At 35.5% G+C, this 27,481-nt stretch overlaps 1 protein-coding gene across 8 annotated transcripts in view; it reads right to left on the bottom strand.

Moving 5' to 3' along the window:
• Ppef1 (protein phosphatase with EF-hand domain 1) overlaps nucleotides 1–27,481 on the bottom strand; it is a 152,838-nt gene that overhangs the window by 5,453 nt on the left and 119,904 nt on the right. For 7 of the 8 annotated variants that reach the window (XM_013148907.3, XM_063242707.1, XM_013148905.3 and 4 more), the window contains 5 exons: nucleotides 26,607–26,749; nucleotides 9,751–9,857; nucleotides 2,828–2,991; nucleotides 1,708–1,792; nucleotides 99–728 (listed from right to left, as the gene is read on the bottom strand). In XM_013148907.3, the coding sequence (XP_013004361.1) occupies nucleotides 514–728; nucleotides 1,708–1,792; nucleotides 2,828–2,991; nucleotides 9,751–9,857; nucleotides 26,607–26,749 (714 nt within the window). In that variant the 3' untranslated portion in view covers nucleotides 99–513. Of the gene's footprint in view, nucleotides 1–98; nucleotides 729–1,707; nucleotides 1,793–2,827; nucleotides 2,992–9,750; nucleotides 9,858–26,606; nucleotides 26,750–27,481 lie in introns of those variants that run through there. The other variant, XR_002790360.2, reaches the window with a different exon arrangement.

The following is a 27,481-nucleotide window of genomic DNA, read 5'->3' as shown; positions in this document are numbered from 1 at the left end:
ATAGTTTCCCACAGGAAACTGACATAGCCCCCTTCGCTGAAGGCTGATTCTGCCACTGGAGGATCACTAGTTTATGGAATTGCAAAGAAAGATAACAGTTTGAATACAGAAGCAGTTTATTTTATTAAGTTTGCTATTCTTCTTCCCGTCCCTCAGTCACTTCCAGATGTTGAACTTCATGTTTTTTATGGTCCTCTGCGGCTTCCTTTCAGTGTGTTTCTAATCTGCACTGGTCTCCTATTTCAGTGGTATCCAAGAAATCAACACTAGGCTCAAATTAAGTGTGTAAGTGGCGATGTATGAATGCTAACACTGGAGGCAAATCTTATCAGCTGACATTTAACCTTATCTTACCAAATCAGGTTGTTAAGGGTTTCAAACATTCAGTTGGTACATCTGCTTGTGGCATGCATAGGGAATCTACTTTTGTCTATTACTATGAATTTCAGAGGTCCTGGGAAAATCTGTGATTTGAATTCAGCTGTTTATAAGGAGTTTGAGGAGAAGTCTTCATTAGTAGTGAGATAACTTGATATTTGATTTTTTCAACTTCTCATACTTATGCACTACATAGAAAGCTTTTAAAAATTCATTGAAGTCAATGCTTCCATCTTTGTTTAAGTCCATTGTGTTGGCAAGCTCGTCAATTTGAGAATCACCAATTTGAACATTGTAGTGCGAACTAAAAAGTTTCCACATGGTCCGAAATTCTTCCATGGAGATTTGGCCTAAGAGAATATAGAAGACAGTGAGTGCTCATGCCAAGATACACTTAAGAGAGGGGTAGGAAAGGCATAGTAATTGAATAGTCCCAACAAGAAGCTCATTAGCATGCCTAACCATCCAGGCAATGAAGGACATGAAAAACTATGATCGTATATGTAAGAAATAGAAATCCACTTTCAACTACCAAATGATTCTGAGTTATTCCAAAGCTAGAGTAAGTATACAGTGATGGAATGTGGACTGTGGAGCTAAATGTGATCTCAAAATTATAAGAACTGAAATCTAAGAGTAAGGAACATGGAAGGATGGCAAAGAAGAGAATAACATCAAAGCAGAGGAAGACAGTACTCTGGGAGTTAATAAGAGGACTGAAATCTTTTAGTCTTTTTTTAATAGGCAATACTTACTTTTGTAGGTCAATTACTGATGTGTGTGTGTTTGTGTGTGTGTGTGTGAGTGGTGTGTCTATGTGTTCAACAGTCTCAGTAGTGGGGAAGTATCTGATTTGTGGTGCTGGATATTGAACCCAGTGCCTTGTGGATGGTAGGGAAGCATTCTACCATTGAAGCAACATCCCCAGCCCAATATATTTTTTAAGTTTGAAAATAGGTATGCCAACAAAGTTAAATCAAAAATGAGTTTCCATAGCTCTCAGTCCCCAAAGCCGAGTCAGTACCCTACAAATCGTTTTTATTTTAGAGTAACTAATACATTAAAATGGAAAGTGAATTATCTTTATGCCTGTGCTGGTGATTTATCAAAGAGACTACCCTAGTTTGACCAGTGGCTACACAGGCTTCTATAGAATGCTATCCTCTTGAATACAGAGTTTGTGGCTAAACTAAAATATCAATATTAAACATGTATTCATCTTTCTCTTAAGAGTTTCATTAAATGAAATGTATGAAAAGAATTTTGATTTTGGATAAACAGACTGGCTTTTGCTTTCTACTACCACTGAAGCAATCAAAATTCATTTACCTGAGCAATCAGAATCAATGATATTAAATATCATTTGCAGGTCAGATCGGTATCTGTACAGAGTTTCAATTACAACAGACTGAGCCTAAAATAAAGATTTTCTAAGTGTTAAAATATATAGAATTAATGACATTAGCTTCAGCAAATGTAACAAACAAACACCATTATTACCAATTCAAAGTATGTGATTTAGATAGAAATTGGAGAACACAATCCTTCTATTGACCCAATGATCTGTAATCAGATAAAAGATCTGCTTTTGTGTTCAAAATGAGTAAGGCGGCCGCAGTAACAACTGCCAACTTTTACAGCAAGCTTTGTGCCGATTAATTCATTTAGTCCTCTACAGCCCGAAGGTACCAGAATAGAACTCAGTATTATATCCATTTTGTAGATTAGAAATCAAGAAGATAACTTTCCTTAGTAACTTTCTCTAAGGTCACATAGCTATTAAGTAGGATTTGATCTTAGTTCTTTGAAGCCAAGACTTATGATCATAGGTACCAGGGCAAACTGCCTCTGAAGTGAGGTCAAAATCCTCCTTCCTAAGGACATTTTAGATTCCAACCAGCATTTCTTATTTTCCTACTCTGTTCTCATCCTACCTGCTATCACTCAAGTTCTAACTTCAATCAGGTCAATGTTCTAACTAATTGCTGATGAACTGCTAACTAATAAATGCTGGGGTCTGATACCTCTCCCTGGCAAGTTCCCATTGTAATAAAGGATTTGGCATTTTGAAATTCTCAAGACATATTCTGGGTCACAGCAAGCCTATATGTTGTCAGGAAAAACATTATTTTAGATGCTGTTCTGCATGAAAAATGGATGTCATGTCTACCTTCAGCTGGACAGCATTTAAAATAAGAATCCCATATTTGATGTGGTTAGCTTGATGAAGCTTTATCTTCTTTCTCTTTTTGCCTAAATTTAAAATACACGAATTTCCTGAACAGATCTTAGCATCCTTGGGAGATTCCCTCTTGGGCCTTTCCTGAAATTGTCACTCCCATCTCTTGCATGATTTTACTCCCAACTTTTCAAAGGACTAAGTTACTTAGAAGTCGTACAAAGGGTGTTTTGCCCAGACAGCTTGTAGCTGGGGCTATGTGTTACTTGCCTCTTTCACTGGCTTTTCAATGCGGATATCCTGGAAGCTTGTCAGGTAGTCAGCGTATCCATCTTTGTCTATGTGGACCAGATGTGAACTCAGGGTTCTCCATGGTAAATTCAGCCCCAAAATGTTCTCCATAGAAAAAGCCCACTGAGTCACTGAAATTTTTCCTAATAATAATGACAACAATACAATCCATATAATTTCTTTATAATTTGGCAAAAAAAGTGCAAGACCCTTGGTCGAGTCAGTGGGCAGCTGGGTTTTGAGGCCTGGGACTTTGGTGCTTTCCTCTGTGAGCCATCCCACCAAGCCCTAGACTCTCAAAGAAGGAATAAATAAGGATAGGCTTTCACAGTCCATAGATTGTGCCTTTACTGTCGTGTTTAAGAAACACCACTTTGGGCATTAAATTTTTTTCTTTTTTTCTGATTAACCAAGTAAGGTATGCTTATTAACAAGTATCTATTTTTTCTATATATATAAATATGTATTTACATAAGTACATATATTGTTTCTTAAAATCAACCATATATTATGCTCTAGCACACACCTTGCTTTTTATTCTTTTTTTTCTTTGACACAGGGTCTCACTATGCAGTTCAGGCTGGCCTTGAGCTCACTATGTAGCCCAGGCTGGTCTCGAACTTGCAAGGATCCTCCTACCCAAGCCTCTTGAGTGCTGGGATTACAGGTGTGCATCACCATGCCCAGCTGTTTAGCATATGTTTTATATACATGTATTGCATGTGGCAAAACACATATATACAGTTACACATGCATACAAATGTTTGTGTTTTTTAAATCATGGACACCTATCTAAAAGAACATAGATCTATATCATTGTTTAATACTCATGGAGGTATTCCATCATTTTCTTAGCATCACCCGCAATAGTGGAATTACAAGATCAAGAGGTATACAATGTTTTTTTCAATACTGAGGATCGAATTGAGTCATAGTGGACTCGAGTTATTAACTCAATTCATTCCTGAGGGCTGTTTGTAACTCAAGTTGTCAGCTGAAGGCTCGCGCTCCTCTCCACCGCCTTGCAAGTCTCTCTCCTCTATAACAGAGACAGTGTCCTGTATGTCAATGGCCTTAGACATTGGCCCAGGATTTCTCAATGAACCCCATACAGGAAAGGATGTTGTAATGTTACTTCTACAACTCTTAAAGTGTTACATCTGTACCTGAGACCATCTGGAAGCACAAGTGCATAGGTTTTGGGTCATAACTCAGGACTTTGGTCATAAATTGAAACTAAAATTCCAGTCATAAGCCAAATTGTTTGTATGCCAGGCCAGTCGTAACTCAAGGGTCCATGATACATCCTCAGATCTCCTTTTCTTTTATTTTCAATTTTAAGACAGGGTCTTCCTAAGTCACTACATTGTCCAGGCTAGTCTTGAACTTGTGATTCTCCTGCCTCAGCATCCCAAAGTGCTGGAAGTATAGGTGTGCACTATCGCACTTGACTATGGTTATGCAGGTTTTTAAGGCTTTGGGTGTACACTGTCATTCCTTGGTCCCAGAACCCTCATGGGTACAAAATTCGCAGATACTCAAGTCTCTTATAAAAAATGATGTAGTATTTTCATATAAACTACACATAACCTCCTGCATACTTTAAATAATCTCCAAATTACTTATAATAATAAATACAATGTAAATTGTATGTAAATAATTGTTATTGTGTATCACTTAAGGAATAATGACAACAAAAACAGCTGTACATGTTCAGAAGATACCTGTCTATTTTCTTCAAATGTTTCAAATATCTATTGCAGTATTTTGTTTTATTGGTGTGGAAAATGCAGTGGTATCCACCTTTCTAGTGGGGCTCACTGGTACCCCAATGGGTGGCTGCAGCCTTTCTAGTCCTGATCTGCTAGCTGGATGCCCATCAATGAACTTTTGCTCCATTCAGTGGGCCTCAAGCAACTTGCTCTCCAAAGAATTTCAGGTTTCTTTAAAATAGGGGCCTCTTCTCAGTTTGGTCCTTCCTTGGGTACTTTCTTAGCCTTAGAGGTAAGAGTAGTTCCTCTCTCTACTTGCTATTCCTGCATTTTTTAGGTTTCTTTTATCCCTTTTAGTGCTCATCCTTTATTAGTTAATAATTCTTTGTATTAAACTTCCTCGTTGAAATTACTGATGTCATTTTAGAATCCTAAATAGGCACTGAATAATATACCAGTATACAGAAATGCAATCGATTTGTATGTAATGACCTTGTGTTTGACAATTTGCTAAATTCATTTATTAATTCTAGTAGCTTTTCTGTGGATCACTTTGGATTTTCTAAATATTCAGTCGTATTGTCTACACATAGTGACACTTTTTAACTCTTAATTTTTTAATGTGCCTTATTGCCCTGGCTGGCATCCCTGGTACAATGCTGAACAGATGTCTTGATAGTGGGTACATCTGTATTAGTTTACTATTGCTTCTGTCACAAATTTCCATAGGTTTAGTGGCCTACATAACACAAATGTATTCTCTTACAGTTCTGGAGATCAGAAGTCTAAATTCAACCTCATTGGGCAAAAGTGAAGGTTCAGCAACGCTGGTTCCTTCTGGAAGCTCTGTGGGGAGAATCTGCTTCCTTGTTTTTTTCCAGCTTCTGGCTGCCTGTATGCCTTGGCTCGGGGCCTCTTCTTCCATCTTCAAAAGGTGTCACTTTAATATTTGCTGCTGTAAGCGTATCACCTTTCTCTGCTACATCCCTCGTAAAAGGACCATTGTGATCACATCAGGCCCACTGGGCAATGCAGGAGACTCTGCTTGGCCAAGATCCTTAGGTTAAAAAATCTGCAAAGTCCTCTTTGCTATACACACAGATTCTGGCTTCTAGGATGCAGATATATTGGAGGACAGGACATTATTCAATTTACAACATCTTTTCATTTACAGCATCTTTTCATTTCCAGTCTTCCTCCATTAGGTATGTTATTTGTTACAGGCTTAGAAACTTTATGAGATTAAGAAAGTTCACTTGTTGCTTAGTTTTCTAAAACCTTTTCTTCTTCTCTTTCTTCTTCCTTTCTTCTTTTTATTTCTTTATGCTAGGCAAGTGTTTTACCACTGAAATACACCTCCCCAGCCCTTCTAAAGGTTTTCTAAATCCGTGAAAATAGGGTGAAATACATCAAATAATTGTTCTCTTATTTAGAGAGAATTATATGACTTCTTCTATTTTGTTAAAACAGTGAATTATACCACTTGATTTTGGAATGTTAAAACAATATAGAATGCCTAGTATTCCTAGAGAAAGCCAAACCTGGTTGTGATATATTAATCTTTGGCTATGTTTCATTTAGGATTGTTTTCATCTAAGTTTATCAATGAAAGTAGTCCTTAACTTTCCTTTTTCATAATAAGCTTGTTAGGTTTTGATATTAAAGTTATGCTCTTTTGCTAAAATAGTCCAGAAAATATTCTACTTCAATTCTCTGGGAGAATTTGGGTAAAACTTGTTTTGTTTCTGAAATGTTATTGTAAAGGTTACTATCTGAAAGCAGAGCTTTATTTGAGGAAAGTTTTAAATTTTTATTTTGCTTTGTTTTGTTTTAAATTTATTCTGAGACAGGATATCGCTCTGTAATTCAAGCTGGCCTTGAACTCACTATGCAGCCCAGGCTGGCCTCAAACTCACAGTGATCCTCCTGCCTCAGCGTCCTGCATGCTGGGATTACAGGCATGAACCACATTGCCTGGAAAATTTTCAGATGCAATTTATTTTTTTCTCCATCTTCTTCCTTGTTTTCTTCTCTTGTTCTCTTTTCTGTATTTTTTGAGACAGGGTTTCACTATGTAGCTGGGGCAGGCCTTGAACTTAGGATGATCTTCCCACCTCAGCCAGCTAAGCAATTTCCTTAAATATAGAATTTTTCAAATTTTCTATTTATAATTGTGTCAAATTTAGTCTGCACACATTTACAAGTACAGATGTATGTATTTTAGGAATGTGTTCATTTGATCTAAAACTTGAATAATTAGCATAACAGTTTTCATAATGTATTTTCTGACCTTTCAATACTCATAAGGAATGCAGCAATAGCTCCTTCAGTTTTGATGTTTTTATTTGTGCTTGTGCACTTGTGCTCTCTTGTTTGCTTGCTTTCTTTCCTTTCTTATCAGAATTTAGCAATGTTAACAGTTTCTACAACAAACAGTTTTTTACATTGTCGATCAGTTTCATCTTTTAAAATGCCTGCATTTAAGGTTCAACATTTCCTCTCGAATTTATCGTCCCTAAGTTCTAAGCATTGTACTTTCTTTCTCACTCCATTTCAGTGCTCTAATCCCAGAGGCGCATTTCTTAATTCTAAGCCAAAAGAGGATTTTATGATTAGATTATGTTGTTAAATTGCAGCTCCAATCACTATGTCAGGGAATTAATGTATTATACATTGTTTCCAGTTCCTCACAATCTGCTGAGATTTGCTTTCTGTTTTCTCTTTGGTCAAATTTTATAAATGTTCCAGTTTTGCTTGCTAGGAATATATATTCTAAAATGTTGGATATATATATATATATATATATATATATATATATATATATACATTCTTTTAAGAAAAAAATTTGCTAATATCTCATGAGTCTATTCTTTTAGTTTCTGAAAGAAGAGTATGAAAGTCCCCCCCACTCTTCCTGGGGGTAGTGGCACACACTTGTAATCCCAGTTGGCTCAATATGGAGTTGGGACATGCTTCAGTTATCTGGGAGGCCAAGGCAAGAGCAGCACAACTTCAAGGCCAACCTGGATAATTTAGCAAAGCCCTGTCTCAAAATAAAAGAAAAATTAAAAGAACTGGAGACGTAGCTCAGTTGATAGAGCTGCTTGCCGAGCAAGCCTGAAGCCCTGGTTTCAATTACTGATACTCCAAAAGAAAAAATGTCCCAGTGTGATAGGTTTTTCTACTTACCTTCTATTCTGCCGGGTTTTGCTTTACAAATTTTTGAGGTATAAATAATAGATGTGTGTACATTTAAAATGGATTCAATTAGCAAATCAAATATTTTATAAAATTGAACTATCCCTTTTTATGTCTAGTAATATATGTTTGCTTAGGAGTCTACTTTGTCTGATATTGACAGAATGGTTTCAGCTTTGTTTTTGTCAGTATTTTCATGGTATTTTTCTGAATTTAATTTCTGATGTTTTGTATATGTGACTCTACTCTCTCCTTCCTTTCCCAGCTCTTGTATATTCCTATCAATGTATGGGTTTTGTTTTCTGTTTTGTTTTGAGACAGGGTCTTTCTACATAGTTCAGGCTGACCTGGACACACTATGTAGCCACAACTGGCCTTCAACTCCTGATGATCTTCCTGCCTCAGCCTCCCAAGTGCTGGGATTACAGGCATGCACCACCATGCCTGGCTTTGGGAATATGTTTTTTTCTGCTTTCTTCTAAGATTTTCTTTGCTATTGGTGCTCTGTAGTTTCACCAAAGTGTATTTATCCTGCTTGAGAATGTTCCTCTTTACCTATCACCTTGAACATTTCATCAATTCTAGAAAAGTCTCAGACATTATGTTAAATAAACCTCTTTTTACATTCTCTCCACCTGGTTCCATGATTACACATGAGTTAAATCTTCTTATTTTACTGCTTGTAACTCTTAATCTAATTCTTTCCTGATCTGTATCTAATATTATGTTTAACCTATCCTTTGTTTTTACTTATGATTTTAACAAGTTTACTTGTGCATATATTTTGTTCTTGAAAGAATTTTCAAATACACATTTATAATTCCATCTTTTCTTTTTTTTTCTTTTCCCAGCACTGGGGATTGAATCCCAAACCCCATTCATGATAGGCAAGAAGTCTTACCACTTATCTGTATTTCCAGCCCTTTCTATTTCTTATTTTGAGACAAGGTCTCACCAGACTGGCCTAAAACTTGTGATCCTCCTGCCTCAACCTCCTGAGTAGCTGAGATTACAGGTATGTGTCACTGCAGCTTGCTCTTTTATTTCTCTAAATATTTTTTACTAAGTATTTCACATTTTGTATTTGATAATATGAATATCTGATGCCCGTGGGAAACTAAATCTGGTGGTTGCTGTTTCTAATGATTCTCATTCATGCTAGCTCATCTTCTTGCTTGTTCATTAATCTTTGGTTGTGAACTCATTTTAGTTGATCTTATTCTCTGAATATACTAGTGGCCATCTTCCCTCAAAGATGGATTTGTTTGCTGAAAGTCCTACAGATTTAGGACTATAGGCATAATATGGAAGTCCCAGATTCAACTTTTCCATCTTTCTACTACACTGCAATTTAGTTTCAAGACTGATTGCTACACCAACAGTAGCACTTGCCCCAAGGCAATCTAGCCTTTTGTGCTCCAGTTTCCCATATGTGGTTCAAATCATCTTTCATAAGGAGTTGGGATCTAGGCAGGAGATCTACCATAATGTGAGGCTGATAAATGCATTAAAATTCTGTGTCCTCCGGGATCTAGTCATTTCTCAACATACTACCAGAATAGAAGTCCAATCCAAGGCTGTTGTTAGTCTTATAATTTGATAGAATCTTACTGAAAGGGAGATGTATGTCTACTTTTGAGTGAATAATGGATTTTTAATTTTCTTTTATTTTTCTTTTTGGCACTGGGGATTGAACCCACAGCCTTTGTACTGAGCTATATTTCCAGCCTTCTTTATGTTTTTAAATTTTGAGACAGAGTCTTGCTAAGTCACTAAATTGCCTGAGCTGGTCTTGAACTTGCAATCCTCCTGCCTCAATCTCCCAGTGTCTTGAAATTATAAGTATGGGCCAACATGCCCAGCTCAACAGTTTTCTTTTTATCATTCCTTTCTAGCAAAAAATGGAGAATTAACATAATAATGAAGCAAAGAAAATGATCCATATGTAACCTGATGTGTTAAAAAATGGTAAACATCATATAGTTTGATTACCTGTTTTACTGTGGTCTCGAACTTGGAAAGCATGAATGAGGTCAGTTTTTCGTGCAATAATTTTCTCTTTTAATATCCTGATGGCGCTGCTTTCCATAGCACTCACCCTATGTTAAAAAAAACAATAGGTAAAAGTTATGTAAATCATCCTGTCTGTTTCATTTTAATTTGCTGTGTTACTGCTTACCCATTTCCACTTTAAGTGAATTGTCTGTATTTACACATAACACTTACTAGATGGTGAATGCATGTGTGCATGTGTGTGAGCATGTGCATGTGCATTCTGTGAAATTTTAAAAGGACTATAGGTAATGTTTTCTTTTTGGATATGAAAAATTCATAAGAATAATTATTTGAAAAACAGGGAAAATAAAAAGGGACTTGCTATACCTAATATTGAAATTTATCATTATGTTACTGAAACAAAACAATAAGTATTGACAGAAGACAAGTCATATAAAATATATGTATACACACATATTACTAGAACATAACAAAAATTTCACAAATATATCCAACTATATGTTGGTCTAATATATATAACAACAGAAGTATTACAATGGATAGAAAAGGATAATTTTAAAAATATTTCTAACACAGTTAACTATCTGAACTTAAATTCTACCTCAATCAGTTACAAAAATTAATTTGAAATAAAGGAGAAACAGAGGAACAAAAAAGTTATGAAATATACAATTATCTTTTGGTATCCATGGGAGACTGGTTCTAGGATCTCCCATGGATACAAAACTCCATAGATCTCAAATCCCTTAAATAAAATGACATAGTATTTGCATATAACCTATGCACAGTCTCTTGTATATTTCAAATCATCTCTAGATTACTAACAATACTTAATGTAAATGTCATATAAATAGTTGTTATACTGTGTTTTTTTAGGAATGGTGACAAGAAAAATGCACATGTTCATAACAGACAATATTTTTGAATGTTTTCAATGCAGAACCCACAGATTGAATGGCTAATGGTATACCAAAAAAGAAAAAGAATGGCAGAGGTAAATCCAACCATAATATATGAATAGATTAATAAAATAAAAAGTCAGAGATTGCAAGACTGGATAAAAACCAAACAAGATCCAATTATGCATTGTATATAGAAGACACATTTTAGTTTAAAAAATACAAGGAGTTTGAAAGGTAAAGACAGAAAGAAAAAGAGAGAGAAAGAAAGAGACAGGCAGACAGATTGGCCAGGCAAACAAAACCATAAGAGAATCAGAGTGGCCATGCTAACAGACAAAATAGACTTGGGGACAAAAACTCTTACTAGACATAAAGAAGGCTATTCATAGTGATAAAACAGTCAGTAAAATGAAGAAAACAAAACAATTATAAACATATAAACCTGACAACAGAGCCCAAAACTACATGAACCTAACATAAATGAAGAAATAGACAACTCAACAATGATAGCTGGAGATTTCAGTACTGCCTTAGTCACTTTTCTCTTATTATTGAGACAAAATACCTGATATCCAAAATTAAATAAAGGGTTTTTTAGCTCACAGTTTGTAGAGGTTTCAGTCCATAATTAGCTGGCTCCAAAGCAGGGTGGCATGGCTGAAGGGCAATAGTTCATGGCAGTGGAAGACAGCAAATGCAACAAGAGCAAGCCTCTTTCCCTCCCTTATACTGCATGCAGGCTACCCTCTCTAGGGCAGATGCAGCACTCACACCACCAATCCCAGCACTAGATGATGAACCAGTCACAAACTCTAGGTTCAGCCACTTACAAAAAGCCTCATGAGCTTTGGGGGACATCCAGACACAAACCTTAACAAATACTCTACTTTCAATAATGGTTAGAACAACAAGATGGGAAATCAACAAGGACATAGAACTTGAACAGCCAAAGAGACCCAACAGATACATTCCACCCAGGAACATCCACATGTACAACTTTTTAAAGAACATGTAGAATATTTTCCACAATAGATCCTATGCTAGGCCATAAGTCTTAACATTTAAAAGGATCAAAATTATACAAGCTATCTTTTCTAACTACAAAATAAACAAATTAGAATAGAAACAAATTTAGACAATTCATAAATATGAGGAAATTGAACCACACAATTCTAAAGAACAAATGAGTAAAAGAAAAAAAAACATAAAAATCAAAAGAGAAATTAGAAAACTCACGAAGATGAAGCGAGAAAAGCACAGCAAAACAAAGCATAGGATGCAACTAAAGTAGTGCTTAGAGGAAAATTTATAGCTAAAAACATCTATTATAGGTGTAATTATAAATTTAATAAATACCTATATTAAAATACCTATACAATAACTATTAATATCTAGAGATAACTATATTAGATATTAATACCTACTGCTGTAAATACCTCTATAAGTAAATATACCTATATTTATGCCTATAAATATCTATATTAAAAGAAAAGATCTCTTCTCCATTAAAATTAGGGGACAGTGAATCCAGTGTAAGGATGGAAGGAAATATAAAAGAACAGAACAGAAAAAAATAAAATAGAAAATAGAAAAGCAGGGGAGCTCCAAAGTGGGTGAAAGAGGAGGAGAGGATTAACTAAAAACACATGCACCTGGAAGGTGGGAAGGGCTTGTCTGAATCCATACCTAGCACCTTGGACTCACTTGAGTCTACCCAGCTCTCACTGCCCTGTTCCAGTCCTGGACCTGCCTGAGACTCCATCTGACACCCAGTACCGATGCTGAGCAGCCTGGGTCTCAATGGTGAACTCCAGTCCCATGTGAGTCTCCACCTGGTACATTTGCACAGTGGCAGTGGCCATTCAGCACCAGGCACAATGCCCCCACTCTGGGCAAGCATAGTGTGCATCCTGCATTTTGAGAGTCCCAGGAGCAGTCCTTGGCTGGCACAATAGGCCAGGCCTCTGTCTGGTTACTAGCAAGGGTCAAGGGCCTGCCTGTTTAGCTCAGTGCTCCAGAAACTTGTCAGACCCTGTGCCCTCACTGAGACTGCTGGGATCTTTCCATATCAGTCCCAGGGCACCTGCATCTTCTCTGGTCCCCTACCCCAAGGTGACAGGGGCCTCCACTTGGTGTCTGGGGCTTGGTGCCACAGAGACCAGAATATATATCAGGTACCAAGTTTTGGCCCCTCAACTATGGCAGGAGCCTCAGAACCCAATGCTTCACTCCTTTCCTGGCTGGTGTGACAGATCAGGTAGTTGCCACAAACGGGTTTACTGACAAGGGGACCACTGAACTGAGAAACCTTCACAGAGACCCACAGACTATAAAGAGGGGCAAAGAGGAATGTGACTTGTAAGATCAAAGTCTGCAGATTCTGTGAGACAATACTCACCTGGAAACATGTATGATTTTTTCTTTTTCATTTTTGGCTTCTTTCATTTAACTCAAATTTTTCTTTTGCCTTCTATTGGTATTTTATTATTGATATTATTATAATTATTATTTAACTATTGATGGAGTTTTGGAGTTGTATCATACATTTTTTTTGTCTTTTTCGTTTTTAATGGTACCAGGGATCGAACTCATGACTGCCAGCTTGCAAGGTAGGCGCTTATGCCGCTGAGCTAAATCCCCAGCCCCGTATCATACATTTTTTATTCCCTCTTTTATAAATATAACATTTTTAATAGATCCTCCCTTTTTTCTGTTTCTCTTGTTTTCTCATCATCTCACTTTCAATCTGCTTCCTGAGTATTTCTTCCTAGTGTCTTTTTCTCTAGTTTAATCTTCATTCCCTTTTATTTATCCTTATCCTAGCTCATTTTTCCACTACTGTCATCTAATACTACTAATTTTCCTTTCCTTCTTAATAAGACCTTTTACATCAGTCTTGCCATCTTCTTCCTGTTTCACTGTTTAAGTTTTCATAATCTAATTCTTCTTCATTCATGCTCCTATAGTGACATCATATTACTTTATGAATCTGTAGTTAGTTAACTATATCTTACTATGACCGAGTACTGTTCTATGTCTTTTTTATAGTTTTTTTTTTTCTTTCCCAGAGGCTGGGTCTCACCATGTATTTCAGGTGTTTCTAACTCACTATGTAATGCAGGTTGACCTTGACTGTCTTTTTTTTTTAAATTTTTTAAAGATTAAGACAAAAGAGGAGATAACAAAGCAGATCACAACAGAACAATTAAGCAACACAGTATTTCACCACAAGACAACCTGTAATTAATAGTAACTACCATAGTGTCTCTTTCTTTGAAACAGTTGAGCATAACTTCATATAGAATAGTATCAAACATAACAAAATAGTATAAAACCATTCAAGAGAATGAAAGTATTACAGGGCATTCAGAACCAAATAACACAATGAACAATGGCTACTATATTATCTAATTTTCCATAGAAAATTTGTTTATACTATCACACATAATAAAATCCAATAAGATACAATATGATAGAACCAATAGAAACACAAGAACAAAATCATGGTAGGACTTCACAGTAAGATGATACTAAATCAGCACTGGCTATGATGTCTTGTTTTCTTCAAAATAGCTATTCATACTATCACAGATAATAAAATCAAACAAACCAGGATAAAATCATTCCAACTAATGAATGCAAACATTATAAGAATTCAAAGCAATGTAATGGGGAATCATGATTACCACAAAGTCTTATGCACTCTTACCATTTCTTATACTAGGGAGATTATATGGTATTTATGCATATGAGTTTGATTTATTTATGAGTATGCTCTCAGGTTGCATCCACTTATTTATAAATATCTCAATGTGATCCTTCTTTATAGCTGAGTAGTACCGCATTGTATAAAAATACCACAACTTTTTTATCCATTCCTCAATTGATGGACACCTAGGTTGTTTGCAAGATCTGGTTATTATAAATTGTGCTGCTATAAACATGGGTGCACATATATCACCGTGGTATGATGTTTTCAGTTCTTCTGGGAATATGCCTAGAAGTGGAATCGCTGGAACAAATGGGACTTCCAACCCCAGCTTTCTGAGAAATCTCCAGACTGACCTCCAACAGTGGTTGCACCAGTCTAACTCCCACCAACAGTGCAGGAGAATTCCTTTTCCCACACATCCTCTCCAGCATTTGTTGTTGGTAGTTTTCTTGATCCTGGCTATTCTTTCTGGAGTGAGATGGAATCTCAGTGTGTTGTGTAATTTGTATTTCTCTAATGACTAATGATGATGAACATTTTTTCATGTATTTATTTGCCATTTGTATTTCTTCATCTGAGAACTGTGTATTCATCTCAGATGCCCATTTTTGGATTGGGTCTTTGCATTTGAGGGGCCTGATTTTTAAAAATTTTTTTGTGTTTTAGACGGAAGTCCTTTGTCTGAGGGACAGTTGACTAAGACTTTTTTCCCAGTCTGTTGGTTTTATTTTCATTATGCTGGACATTTCTTTTGTCATGCAGAAGCTGTTTAATAAGACGTGATACCAGTTATTGATTCTGGGAAGTATTTCACATGTGGCTTGATTCCTGTGCATGAATTCTCTAACTACCCCTATGTCTTCAAGATTTTTACCTAGTTTGTCTCCCAACAGATTTAGTGTTTCTGTTTTAATATTCAGATCCTTGACCCATTTAGATTTTAGTTTAGTACATGGTGATAGGCTTGGTTCTAGTTTAGTTTTTGGCGTATGGAGAGCCAATTTTTCCAGCACCATTTATTAAAGAGACTGTCATTTTTCCAGTGAGCATGTTTGGTTCCTTTATCAAAGATAAAGTGGTTGAGTGTGTTGGTAGCTGTGGTTGTATCTTCTAGTCGATTCCATTGATCTGTTTGTTGATTCTATTGGTCTGTTTTTATTCCAGAATCATGTTGATTTTATTACAGTAGCTTTGTAGTATAACTTCAAGTCAGGGATTGTGATGCCTCCTGCCTTGCCTTTGCTGCTTAGAATTGCCTTTGCTATTCTAGGTCTCTTCTGGTTCCAGATGAATTTTAGGATTGATTTCTCTAGAGGTATGTTGATGATATTTTCATTGGGATTGCATTGAATCTATAAAAGTTTTGGGAGAATGGCCATTTTCACAATATTTATTCTTCCTATCCATGAACAAGGGATGTCTTTCAATTTTCTGAGATCCTCTTCAATTTCTTTTTCAGGGCATTATAATTTTCCCTGTATAGATCTTTTACTTCTTTCATGAGATTAATTCCTAAGTATTTCATTTTGGGGTATACTAGTGTGAAGAGTGTGGTTTCTCTTATTTTTCTCTCAGTGAGTTTGTTGTTAGTGAATAGAAATGCTATTGATTTTTGAGTATTGATTTTGTATCTGCTACATTGCTGAATATATTTATTATATCTAGGAGTCTTTCAATGGAGTTTTGGGGGTCTTCTATGTAGACTATCATGTCATAATTTAACAACTGATAAACAACATTTAATGTGATAATTTAACATCTTTTCCTATCTTTACCCCTTTTATTTCTCTCTTTTGTCTAATTGTTGTGGCTATTAGTTCCACTACTATGTTAAATATGAGCAGTGATAAGGGGCATCCTTGTCTTGTGCCTGATTTTAAGGTAAAGGCATTCAGTTTTTGGCCATTTAATGTGATGCTGGCTGTTGGTTTGTCATAGATGGCCTTTATCATAGTGAGGTAAAGACTGGACCTTATCAAAAGCTTTTTCTGCATCTATAGAAATGATCATGTGATTCTTACTTTTGGCTTTATATATATAGTGGATTACATTTATTGATTTACATATGTTGAACTATCCCTGCATGCCTGGGATGAATCCCACTTGGTCATGGTGTATAATCTTCTTGATGATTTGCTGCATCCTGTTTGTCAATATTTTATTGAGGATTTTTGCATCTGTGTTCATTAGGGAGATTGGCTTGTAGTCCTCTTTTTTAGCTGGGTCTTTCTCAGTTTTGGTACTAGGGTAGTATTTGCTTCCAGGAATGACTTAGGAAGGATTGCTTCCCTTTCAGTTTCACTGAAGAGTTTGAGGAGTGTCAGCATTAAGTCTTCTTTGTATTTCTTGTAGAATTCTGCAGTGAATCCGTCTGGGCCTGGACTCTTCTTTGTTGGTAAGGACTTAATTACATTTTCAATTTCATTAATACAAATTGGGTTATTCAGCAGTTTTACATCATCTTGACCCAGCTTTGGTATTTCATATGTTTCTAGGAATCTGTCCATTTCTTTTGGGTTATCGAGTCTATGAGACTAGAGGTTTTTGAAATAGGGGCTGATGATCTTCTGTATTTCCAGAGTCTGTAGTGATATCCCCTTTTTTTATTCATTATTGCATGAATTTGAGCTTTTTCTTTCCTTTTTAAAATAAGGTTGGGTAGGGGCTTATCAATTTTATTTATTCTGTCAAAGAACCAACTCCTTGATTCAGTGACTGTTTGTGTTGTTTTCTTAGTCTCTATTGCATTGATTTCTGCTCTGACCTTTATAATTTCCTCCCTTCTTTTGGCTTTGGGCTTGACTTGCTCTTCTTTTTCTAGATGTCTGAGGTATAGCATCAGGTTATTTGTATTCATTCTGCTTTCCTGATTTGAGAACTCAGTGCAATAAATTTTTCTCTGAGGAATGCTTTCATTGCATCCCAGAGATTCTGGTACTTTGTATTTGTAACTTCATTTGCTTCTAGGTATTGTTTAATTTCTTCTTCAATTACCCCTGTGACCCAATGATTGCTCAAGAGGGTATTATTCAATTTCCAAGAGTTTGTGGGTGTTTTGCAGTTTCTTTTATCATTAGTTTCTTTTTTTTTAATTGGTACCAGGGATCGAACTCATGACCGCCTGCTTGCAAGGCAGGTGCTTATGCCGCTGAACTAAATCCCCAGCCCCAATCATTAATTTCTAGTTTCATAGTGCTATGATCTGATAACATGCATGGGATAATTTCAAATCTTTTGTATTTACTTAAATATGTTCAGTGGGCTATTATATGGTCTATTTTGGAGACTGTCCCATGTACTAGTGAGAAAAATGTATATTCTGATGTTGTTGGATGGAACACTCTGTATATGTCTATCAAGTTCATTTGTTCACAGGTATGATTCAGTTATGTTATTTCTTTGTTGATTTTCTGTCAGGTTGATCTGTCCCTTGGTGTCAATTATGTGTTAAGGTCTCCTGTTATAATTGGGTTATTGCTAATTTGATTTTTCATTTCTATTAATACTTGCTTTGTATAACTGGGTGCTCTGGAATTTGGTGCATATATATTTAGGATTATCTCTTCCTCTTGAAGTTTTCAGCTAACTAGAATGCAGTGACCTTCTTTATCTCATAGGATCACTCTTAGTTTGAAGTTCACATTGTCTGTAAACAGAATAGCTACCTCCACTTTTTTGTGGTTCCTGTTGCAAAGTATTGTTTTCCATCCTTTGACTTTCAGTCTGTGAGTTTTCTTTTGGCTTAGATGGGTTTCTTGTAGACATCATATGGTTGGATGTTGTTTCTTGATCCATTCTGCCAGTCTGTTTCTTTTAGTTGGTGAATTGAGACCATTTACATTAATGGTTATAACTGTTATATATTGGTTTATTGTTGACATGTTATCTTTCTCCTGTTGCATCTTTATCTTTCCATTCTGTTAATTGTCTGCCTTGTTTAATGGTTTTTTCCTATGTGTATCTAAACTGTCTTTCAGTATTTGCAGGGTTGGCTTGGTGATCATGAGGTTCTTCAGCTGTTCTTTGTCATGGAAGTATCTTATTCCTCCATCCATTTTGAAGGACAGTTTTTCAGGGTACATCAGTCTATGTTGGAAATAATTTTCCTTTAGGATCTGAAATACTTCACTCCATGTTCTTCTTGACTTCATTGTGTTGAGAAGTCTGCTGTGATTCTGATAGGTTTTCCTTTATAGGTGATCTTTCTTTTGTCTCTAATAGCTTTTAATATTCTGTTCTTATGTTGGATTTCTGGGATGGTGATTATATGTCTGGGTGTAGTTTTATTTTGGTTATGGCTATTTGGGGTTCTATATGCTTCATTAATCCATATGTCAGTTTCCATTCTCATGTTTGGGAAATTTTCAGCTATTACTTCTGTAAACAGCCTCTTGACATCATTTGTGTTGTCACCTTCTTTTTCATTTATTCTTATCAATCTTATGGTGTTTTTCTTTGAATCATCTTGCAACTGTTGAACTGTTATTTCCTTATTCCTTGTTATTTTTAAAAGATCTTTCCTTTCCTGCTCACTAGCTGCAATCTTGTCTTTGAGATCTGAAATTCTACCTTCACTTTTGCTGAGGTGGTTTTGACAACTTTCAATGGAATTTTGATTTCCTGTATATCTCTTTGAATCTACTTCATGTATTCTGTTTGTTTCTTATATTGTTTATCCAGGGATTCTATCTTTTTATTTTGTTCCTCTAATTTTTTATCTGTGTCTTCTTTAGATGTGTTCAGCATATCTTTCATTACTTTTATCATTTCTTTTACCTGGGAGATTATTTGTAGTTTGAATTCCTTTAAAGCTTCCTGGAGTTACTTCATTATTTCAGTTGCTATTATTTCAGGTATCTCAGGTATATAGCATATATTTTCTTCCATGTACATGGCTCCTAGGCTTTTTGGGATGGGCTGGAGTTTTGAGATTGTAATTTCATCTTTCATTTTGTCATTTTCCTATATTTCTGTGTTTCAAGTGTTGTTTCAAGGCTTCCCCTGGGCGTGTTGGAAATCGTCTCCTTTGCCCTCTGCTCCTGGGACTGAATGGAGGTTGCTGAGCATGGTTTAGTCAGGCCCACAGGACCTCTCCTGCCACCTCCAGTGTTCCAGGAAACTGGGCGGGCACCTAACAACTGTGGATGATGGTCCAGAGCTCTCCATAGGCAAGGACCAATGTACTGGAACTCACTTCACGTGCTTTCAACTCTCCTGATTGAAGAAGGTTGCTGGGTGTAATCTAGTTGGACCACAAAACCTCCCAAGTTTAGTCTAGTGTGGCTGGAAGCTGGGCGTTCCTTGATCATTGGGAGCGATGATCTTAAACTCTCTCAGGGCTGAGGATGGTGAGCAGGAACTCACTCCCGACGGGAGTCAAGTTCCCTCCTCCGGCTTTTTTTTTTTTTTTTTTTGTATCAGGGATCCAACTCACAACCTTGCATTTTCCAGGCAAGCATTTGAGCCATTGAGCTAAATCCCCAGTTCTACATTAAAAGGAGGAAAAATTGCTCTATTGAGTAGATATTTACTGTACATAGATGTCTGGGTTATGCTAGAGTTTTACTATACCTATAAATCTTGTTTCTATGGTTAAATTTGGTACAGTGTTAGTTATTAGAATTTGTCATTATTTAGTGTGTGCTTGATACTCATTGTTGTTCATTGTAATACTTTAGCCAAGGGGACATAGTTATTGTGACAAATGTGTGTTCCACGTACGCCAATATCCAGATTGGCTGGGAGTCATAAACATTACTGCAGTTGATTCCCAAAGAACTGAATACTAGGCCAAACAGGCTGAAATCCTTCCTCTCTAACAAATGAAGGTGGTAGAATCCTGAAACAGACCCAAAGACCAATAGTTAGCTAAGCATAGAAGACATCTCTGAAAAATTGATGCTGTTATACACAGAAGTAATTCTCTCTGCAAAACATAAGGACAGAAACCAAATGACTTAAAAGTAAATAACAGCAAGGTTAAATACTATCACTGGACATATGAATCTGAAAAGATTTCATGGGGGGCACATGTTACCACAAATCTTCATTTAATCACAAGGTCTCCTTGCTCTACTCGACCTCAACCCATAGTACACCCCACCAAGAATGGAGAGGAAAAAGAGGGATATATATATATATCAACAGAAGACCCCTGAAGTCTCCCAAATCTCCTAAATCAGAGCAAGGGGTTATAAGGGAAAAGGAAAGCAAATACCAGGTAGCAGAACTCTACAGAAAGTTTACAGAAAGGATGAAGAGACTAGAAAATTTCAAAGAGGAAATGAACCAAAAGTGATTTCATTCAATATGACCACAATGAATTGAAGAGAAATAAGTAAAACAATTGGACAAACTAATTAAAACAGTTCAAAACTTTAAAGAGTCAACAAAGATATAGAATCCTCAAAAAATGCCATATAAATATATCTGAAATTTTAAAATTGTGAAGAATTCCTAAATTACAAAAATGACCAGTGTGAAGACAGAATGTCTGAAATTGAGTACAAAATAGTGAATTATGAAGTACTCAAAGCCACAAAGAAAATAAGAGAACTGGATGACAATAAGAAGACCAATCTAAGGCTAATTGGAGTTAGAAAAAAGCTGGAAAACAACACAGATGGATTTACTAACATGTTCCCAGACATAATATAAGAAAATTTCCTAAACATAAGAAAAGAGTTTAAAATACAAGTAAGCGAGGCTTATAGACACCAAATAAATATGATTAAAAAGCTAACTAAGGCATTGCCTTATTAAATTACCAAATATCTAGCAAAAATCTAGAATTTTAAAAGCAGTCAGAAAAAAACAAAAAAATCATATATGAAAATAAATTAATTAGAATTACCTCAGACTTCTTAACACAACAGACTTCTTAACCCTAAAGTTCAGAAGAGTTTGAAGTATTTCAAGCTCTAAGAACAAATAAATTCCAACTTAGATTAGTTATATAGCAAAGATATCCTTCAAAATACATGGAGAAATAAGGTATTCCCAAGGACATGTCTAGCTCAAAAGATACATGAGTTCTAAACCAGCACTGCATAAAATCCTTAAGAATATTCTCAAAAGAACAATGAAACTGACATAGCTAAAAATAGAGGAAACGAAAACTCCAAATAAGATCAATGGATAAACAACAACAAATATGTCGTGAAAAGAAAGAAAGAATTTACCAACAGATAAAGAAGGTAATGATAGTAAATAACACATCTTAATAACCTCTCTCAATGTGAACACTCTCAATTCTCTAATTAAAGACACACATTGGCAGACTGGATCAAAAAACATAATAAAAATGGCTGTCATGGTTTATGTCTGTGGCCCCCAGACCTCATGCATTTGCATTATGCATTTGTGATTGGTTCATTGTCTAGTGCTTGAATTGATGGTGTCAGTGCTACTCCCACATAGAGGTGGAGCCAGGATGTAATGTAATGGCAGGAAGAAGATGCGTCTTGCTCTTCTGAGGGTTTCTGCTTGCTGTTTTCAGCCGCCATGAACTGCGTCTCTGCCATGCCAGCCTGCCTTGGAGACAACTGAGTATGGACTGAAACCTCCAAAAACTGTAAGAAATAAACCTTTCCTTTCCCAACTTTGGGCTTCAGGTATTTTGTCTCAGGGACCAGTAAAAAGTAACTAAGATAATGGTCATACTCCCAAAACTGTTACACAGATTTGTTGCATTCATAGAACTCACCTAATCCCAAAAGATAGTCAATAGGCTAAAAATTAAAGGATGAGAAACAATATTTCATGTACTATGACCCTGAAAACAAGCAGAGGTAGCAATTCTAATATTGGACATGGTAAACTTTAAGCTAAAACTGATTAGAAGAAACAAAGAAGGTCATGACATGCTAGTTAAGGGAATCCAACAAGATGAGATAACATTGATAAATAAATATGCACCAAACATGGGAGCGCTTATGTTCATCAAACAAAAACTACTGAACTTAAAAGCTCAAATAAACATTTATATAGTCATATTAGGGGATTTTAACACCCCATTTTAGCAAAGAGATAGATGGACTAAACAAATGATCAATAAAGAAATATCAGAGCTGAACCATACCCTTGAACACATGGATTTAATAGATATTTACAGAGCATTCCAGCCTTCTATAACAGAGTATATATTCTTTTCTCCAGCACATGGTACTTTTTCCAAACTAGTCCACAAAGTCAGGTTATGTAAATATAAAATAACTGAAATCACCCCATGCATACTTTCAGACCACAATGAAAATAGAAATCAATGACAGAATAAATCAGAAAAGGTGAAAGCTACTGCAAAATTAACAACATGTTCCTACATATCCAATGAGTTATAGAAAAAATTAAAATATTTCTGGATGTTAATGACAATAACTACAATTCGCTAAAACCTAGGATACTTGAAAGCAGTTGTAAGAGGTAAACTCATCATAGTCAATGCTCACATTAGGAAAATGGAGCAAGTTCAAACAAAAAAAAACTATAAGAAATCTTAAGATACTTGGAGAGACAACAACAAATCAGACCCAAACCAACATTAAAGAGGGAAATTATAAAGGTAAAAGTGGAAATCAATGAAATTGAGACTTAAAAAGTACAACACTCAATGAATCTTCAAAAGAATAAATAAAATAGATAAGCCCTTAGCCATACTTACTGATAGAAAAGATTCATATCAATGCAATTAGAAATTAAAAAATTTAAATCACAACAGACATTGTCAAAATCCAGAAAATGGTAACTATTTTTGAAAAATTATATTCCAATAAATTAACAAATTTTGAAGAAATTGACAGATTCAAAGACATATACAAACTACCAAAGCTAACCAAGAAGACATAAATATGCTTAACAACCCAATGACAAGCAATAACTGACACAGGACTAAAAACAATCTACCAACTAAAAAAGCCCAGGAACTGATTAATTCACTGCTAAATTCTATAAAACTTTGAAGTATGTTATATTTCCAATGTCCCTAAACTCTTCAAACTCTTCAAAGAAATTGAAAGATACAGAGTACTCCCAAATTCATTTATGGAAGCCAGTATCAGTTCGATTCCAAAACTAGGTAAAGATCCAAGTGAAAAGGAAAACTATAGGCCAATCTCCCTAATATAGAATTTTAAAATCCTCAATAAGATATTAGCAAATAGAATGCTGCACATTATCAAAAAGATCACAAATCATGATCCTGTATGTTTCATCCCAGTGATGCAAAGATGGTTCAACATACGTAAGTCAATAAATATAATACATAACATAAATAGAAGCAAGGTAAAAAAATCACATGGTCATATCAATAAATACAGAAAAGACTTTCAACAAAATCCAACACTCCTTCATGATAAAAGCCCTGAAGAAAATAGATATACAAGGACCATACCTGAATTTATAAAATCTATTTATGACAAACCAACACCCAAAATCATATTAAATGGAGGAAAACTGAATGCATTTCCCTGAAAATCAGGAACAAGAAAAGAGTGCCCACTATCACCTCTTCTGTTTAACATAATACTTGAAACATTAGCTCGAGTCATCAGGCAAGACAAAGAAATAAAAGGGATACATATAGGAAAGGAAAGACTCAAATTATCATTATTTGCACATGACATGATACCTTACATAAAAGAACCAAGGAACTACAGCAAAAAAAACCTCTTAGAATGCATAACCAACCTTAGGAATGTAGCAGGATACAAGATCAACATACAGAAATCATTGGCATTTATTTATTGGCATTGTATCACTAATGAACTCGATCAGAAGAAAATTATGAAAACAATACCATTTATAATAGCTTCAAGAAACATAAAATACCTAATCAAGGAAGTGAAGGACCTCTGCAAAGCAACTATGGTAGTCTAAAAAAGGAGACTGAAGAGGACATCAGAAAATAGAAAGATGTCTTCTGCTCCTAGATAACATCAATGTTATCAAAATGGCCATACTCCCAAAACTGTTATACAGATTCAATTCAGTGCCAATCAAAATACCAACAGCATACTTTAAGGAACTAAAGGAAACAATCACAAAATTCATATGGACGCAGAAGAGAGTTGGAATAGCAAAAGCAATTTTGGGCAGCAATTTTGGGCGTTCTAATATTGTAAAGCAGTAAGTTTTACAATATTGGATATTAAGCTACATTACAAAACAATAGTGATAAAGACAGCATGGTGCTGAAACAAAAACATATAAAAAGATGTGTGGGTTAATGTAACAGAACAGAGAATACAGAAACATCCCCAGACACATTTGGCTATTTGATCTTTGACAAAGGGGCCAAAAGCATATGTTGGAGGAGAGATAAACTTTTCAACAAGTGGTGCCACTGTGTTATTTTTTTGTAGCACACTGAAATTGGACCCATGTCTCTCACTGTGTACTAAGTTAAAATCAGAATGATCAAAGCTCTAATCATTAAAACAGAAACATTAAAATTACTGGAAGATGAAAATAGGTAAAACACTTGAAGACATGGGTATAGGAAAGGATTTTCTAAACAGAACCTCAATCGCACAAGAAATTAAAAAATTATATCAGATTTAAAAGCTTCTGCACAGCAAAAGAATCAATTAATAGAGTGAAGAGACAACCTACAGAATGGGAAAATGTTTTGCCAGTTACTCAGACAGAGGGCTAATATCTAGAATGAATAAAGAACTCAAAAAAATTCGACCACCTAAATTAAAAGACCCAGTCAAGAAATGGGCAAGTGAAATGAACAGACACTTCACAGAGGAAGAAGTACAGATGGCTAACAACTATATGAAAAAAGATGTTTACTATCTCTGGACTGGAACCTCCAGAATTACGAGCTAAATAAATAAACCTTACTCACAAATGAGTGCTAAAGGGTATAAGTTTGCTTTTTAGAATGATAAGGATTATGTAGTGGTGATGGTTGTATAACTCAATGAAAATACTAAATATTACTGGATTATGCATTTCAAATGGGTAAACTTTATAGTATGCACTTATTTCCTCTTGTCTTTTTGATAATAGCCATCGTAATACGTATAAGGCAAAACTTCATTGCAGTTCATTCTCATTTTCGTTTCCCTGATCATTAGTTATACTAAACACCTCTTCATGTACCTGTTAGCCATTTTTAAATCTTCTTTGGAAAAATATTGAAGTCCTTTGCTCTTTCTAAATTATATTTTTGCTTTGTTATTGAGTCGTGTGAATTCCTTATATGTAGGAATGTTCATTGTAACATTGTTTTAAATGCAAGATCCTGAAATGAATCTGGATGTTCATCATTTGAGGAGGAATTAGTCATTTCACAGCAGTTACGATACACATATACTATAGAATATTATGCATTTATCAAAAAGAATGAATTTGGTCTTCATGCACTAACCTAAAATTAATGATACAATCTTTCAAGGAAAATGTCAGTTGCAAAAAAGAGGGTGTAAATGATTCTACTTTTGTGAAGAAATGCATACATGTTGTTTACAGTCTTTATCTTCACATTGGGGTATCGATTTGATGGGGAGGTTGCATATTTTGTTCAGTTCTATGATTAGAACTGTGCCTAGGACAGTATGACATGTAGTAGGTGCTCACAGTCATTGTATTCAATGAATTCATCATTGTCTATTTTTGTAGGATCAACAAGAGAGTGGAAGGGGCCGCTCTTGATTGTTAGTTTTAGTTACTTCTGGGGAAAGGATTATTGGAAAGCAAGAGAAGATAATTAGTATTTTCTTTATACTTCTTTCTTTTTACTTATTAATAAATAGAAGGTTTTATAATATTAAAAAATCTAAAAAACTATAATGTTACAGGGGAAAAAGGAAGATAAGCTATGAATGTCATCACTTGGAGAGAAACCCAACATTTTAGTCACTTACACTTCTGGGTAGAGGACAGAAGAGACAAAACCAGATGGAGCTGTTTGTGGGAGAGAGAAGGTTGTAGGTTAGGGGACTGAGTAGGTGTCAGGATCTTCTCTACATTCCATTTCATTATAAGTATTGACTTCTGCATCCATGTAAAAGGATGTATGAGTTGAAATTATTCTTTTTCGTACCAAATATGAGTGTATTAACCACTTGGTGTCTGGAACTATTTGCATTTTGTTTATATGAATGAGAAATTCTCAAGTGGATCTCTTTGATCAAGTGGCTGCTTTTAGTGATTTGGGACTGGCTCTACCCAGTCCCCCATACCAGTGCTTGGAATTCTCAAAATGCACACACCTTAGGTGAAGAGGCTGTACACATGTTGAATTAGTTACTTGGTACTGGAAAAATTCTGGGTCCATGCCATAATTCAGCCTTATGTAAGCTCCTCGATTGCTGCCATCTTCGTAATAATTAGAAGCAGAAAATATAGTAATAACCTGAGTAAAGAAAAAGACTATCAAGTTCACAAAGTTAGTTCTCAAAAGGTCATGCAGTAAGGTTGTAAATGGCTCAATTCTTAAAAAAGCACAAATCAAACAAAGTTCTTATTTCCTGAAAATTATACAAGTCTTATGATTTCTTAGGATTCAACTGGAGGAAAACAAAACAAAGGTTTGTACTCAGTGTCTCCAAAACTACTAATGCCTGGCCAATATTCCCAGTACATGGCCCTGAACTCCTATGTGCAATTTTTGTGCCAGACCTTCAGCTCCTCTGTAATATTTGCTTTTGAAAATTCTACTTTTCCAAGGGCTAAATCCTCTATTTTTTTTTTTTACCTTGTAATATTTGACTATTCAAAATAAAACTTGCCGAGCATCTCAGTCTTTTTATTTGAGCTGAGTGATTTAGAGGAGTCAGGGCTCCACAAAATTAGTGCTTTAAGGGACTGGAACAATGGTCCTTGACCACTGTCTTGGGAAGGACTGGGCTTTGGGCCATAGTTGAATATGGAAAGACAATACTTGTTGGCGACAAGAAACCTGGCTTAGGCTCAGTTCTGTCCTAATGAGCATGTCACTTCAGACAAGTCACTGCTATTTTCTATTATTTCATTACAAACAAATCCTAACTAATAGTTGCTTTATTCATTTTGCCATCTTAGTATAAACCTAAGACAAATAAAGTTAAGAAAAGTATAAGTTAAGAACCAATATAGCAACACCACA

Source organism: Cavia porcellus, unplaced genomic scaffold (assembly GCF_034190915.1).
Source record: "Cavia porcellus strain 051 isolate PalLab524CR breed Dunkin Hartley unplaced genomic scaffold, mCavPor4.1 scaffold_33, whole genome shotgun sequence".
Lineage (NCBI taxonomy): Eukaryota > Metazoa > Chordata > Mammalia > Rodentia > Caviidae > Cavia > Cavia porcellus.
The sequence above is the reverse complement of the archived record's forward strand: the minus strand, read 5'-3'. Positions and strand labels throughout refer to the sequence as shown.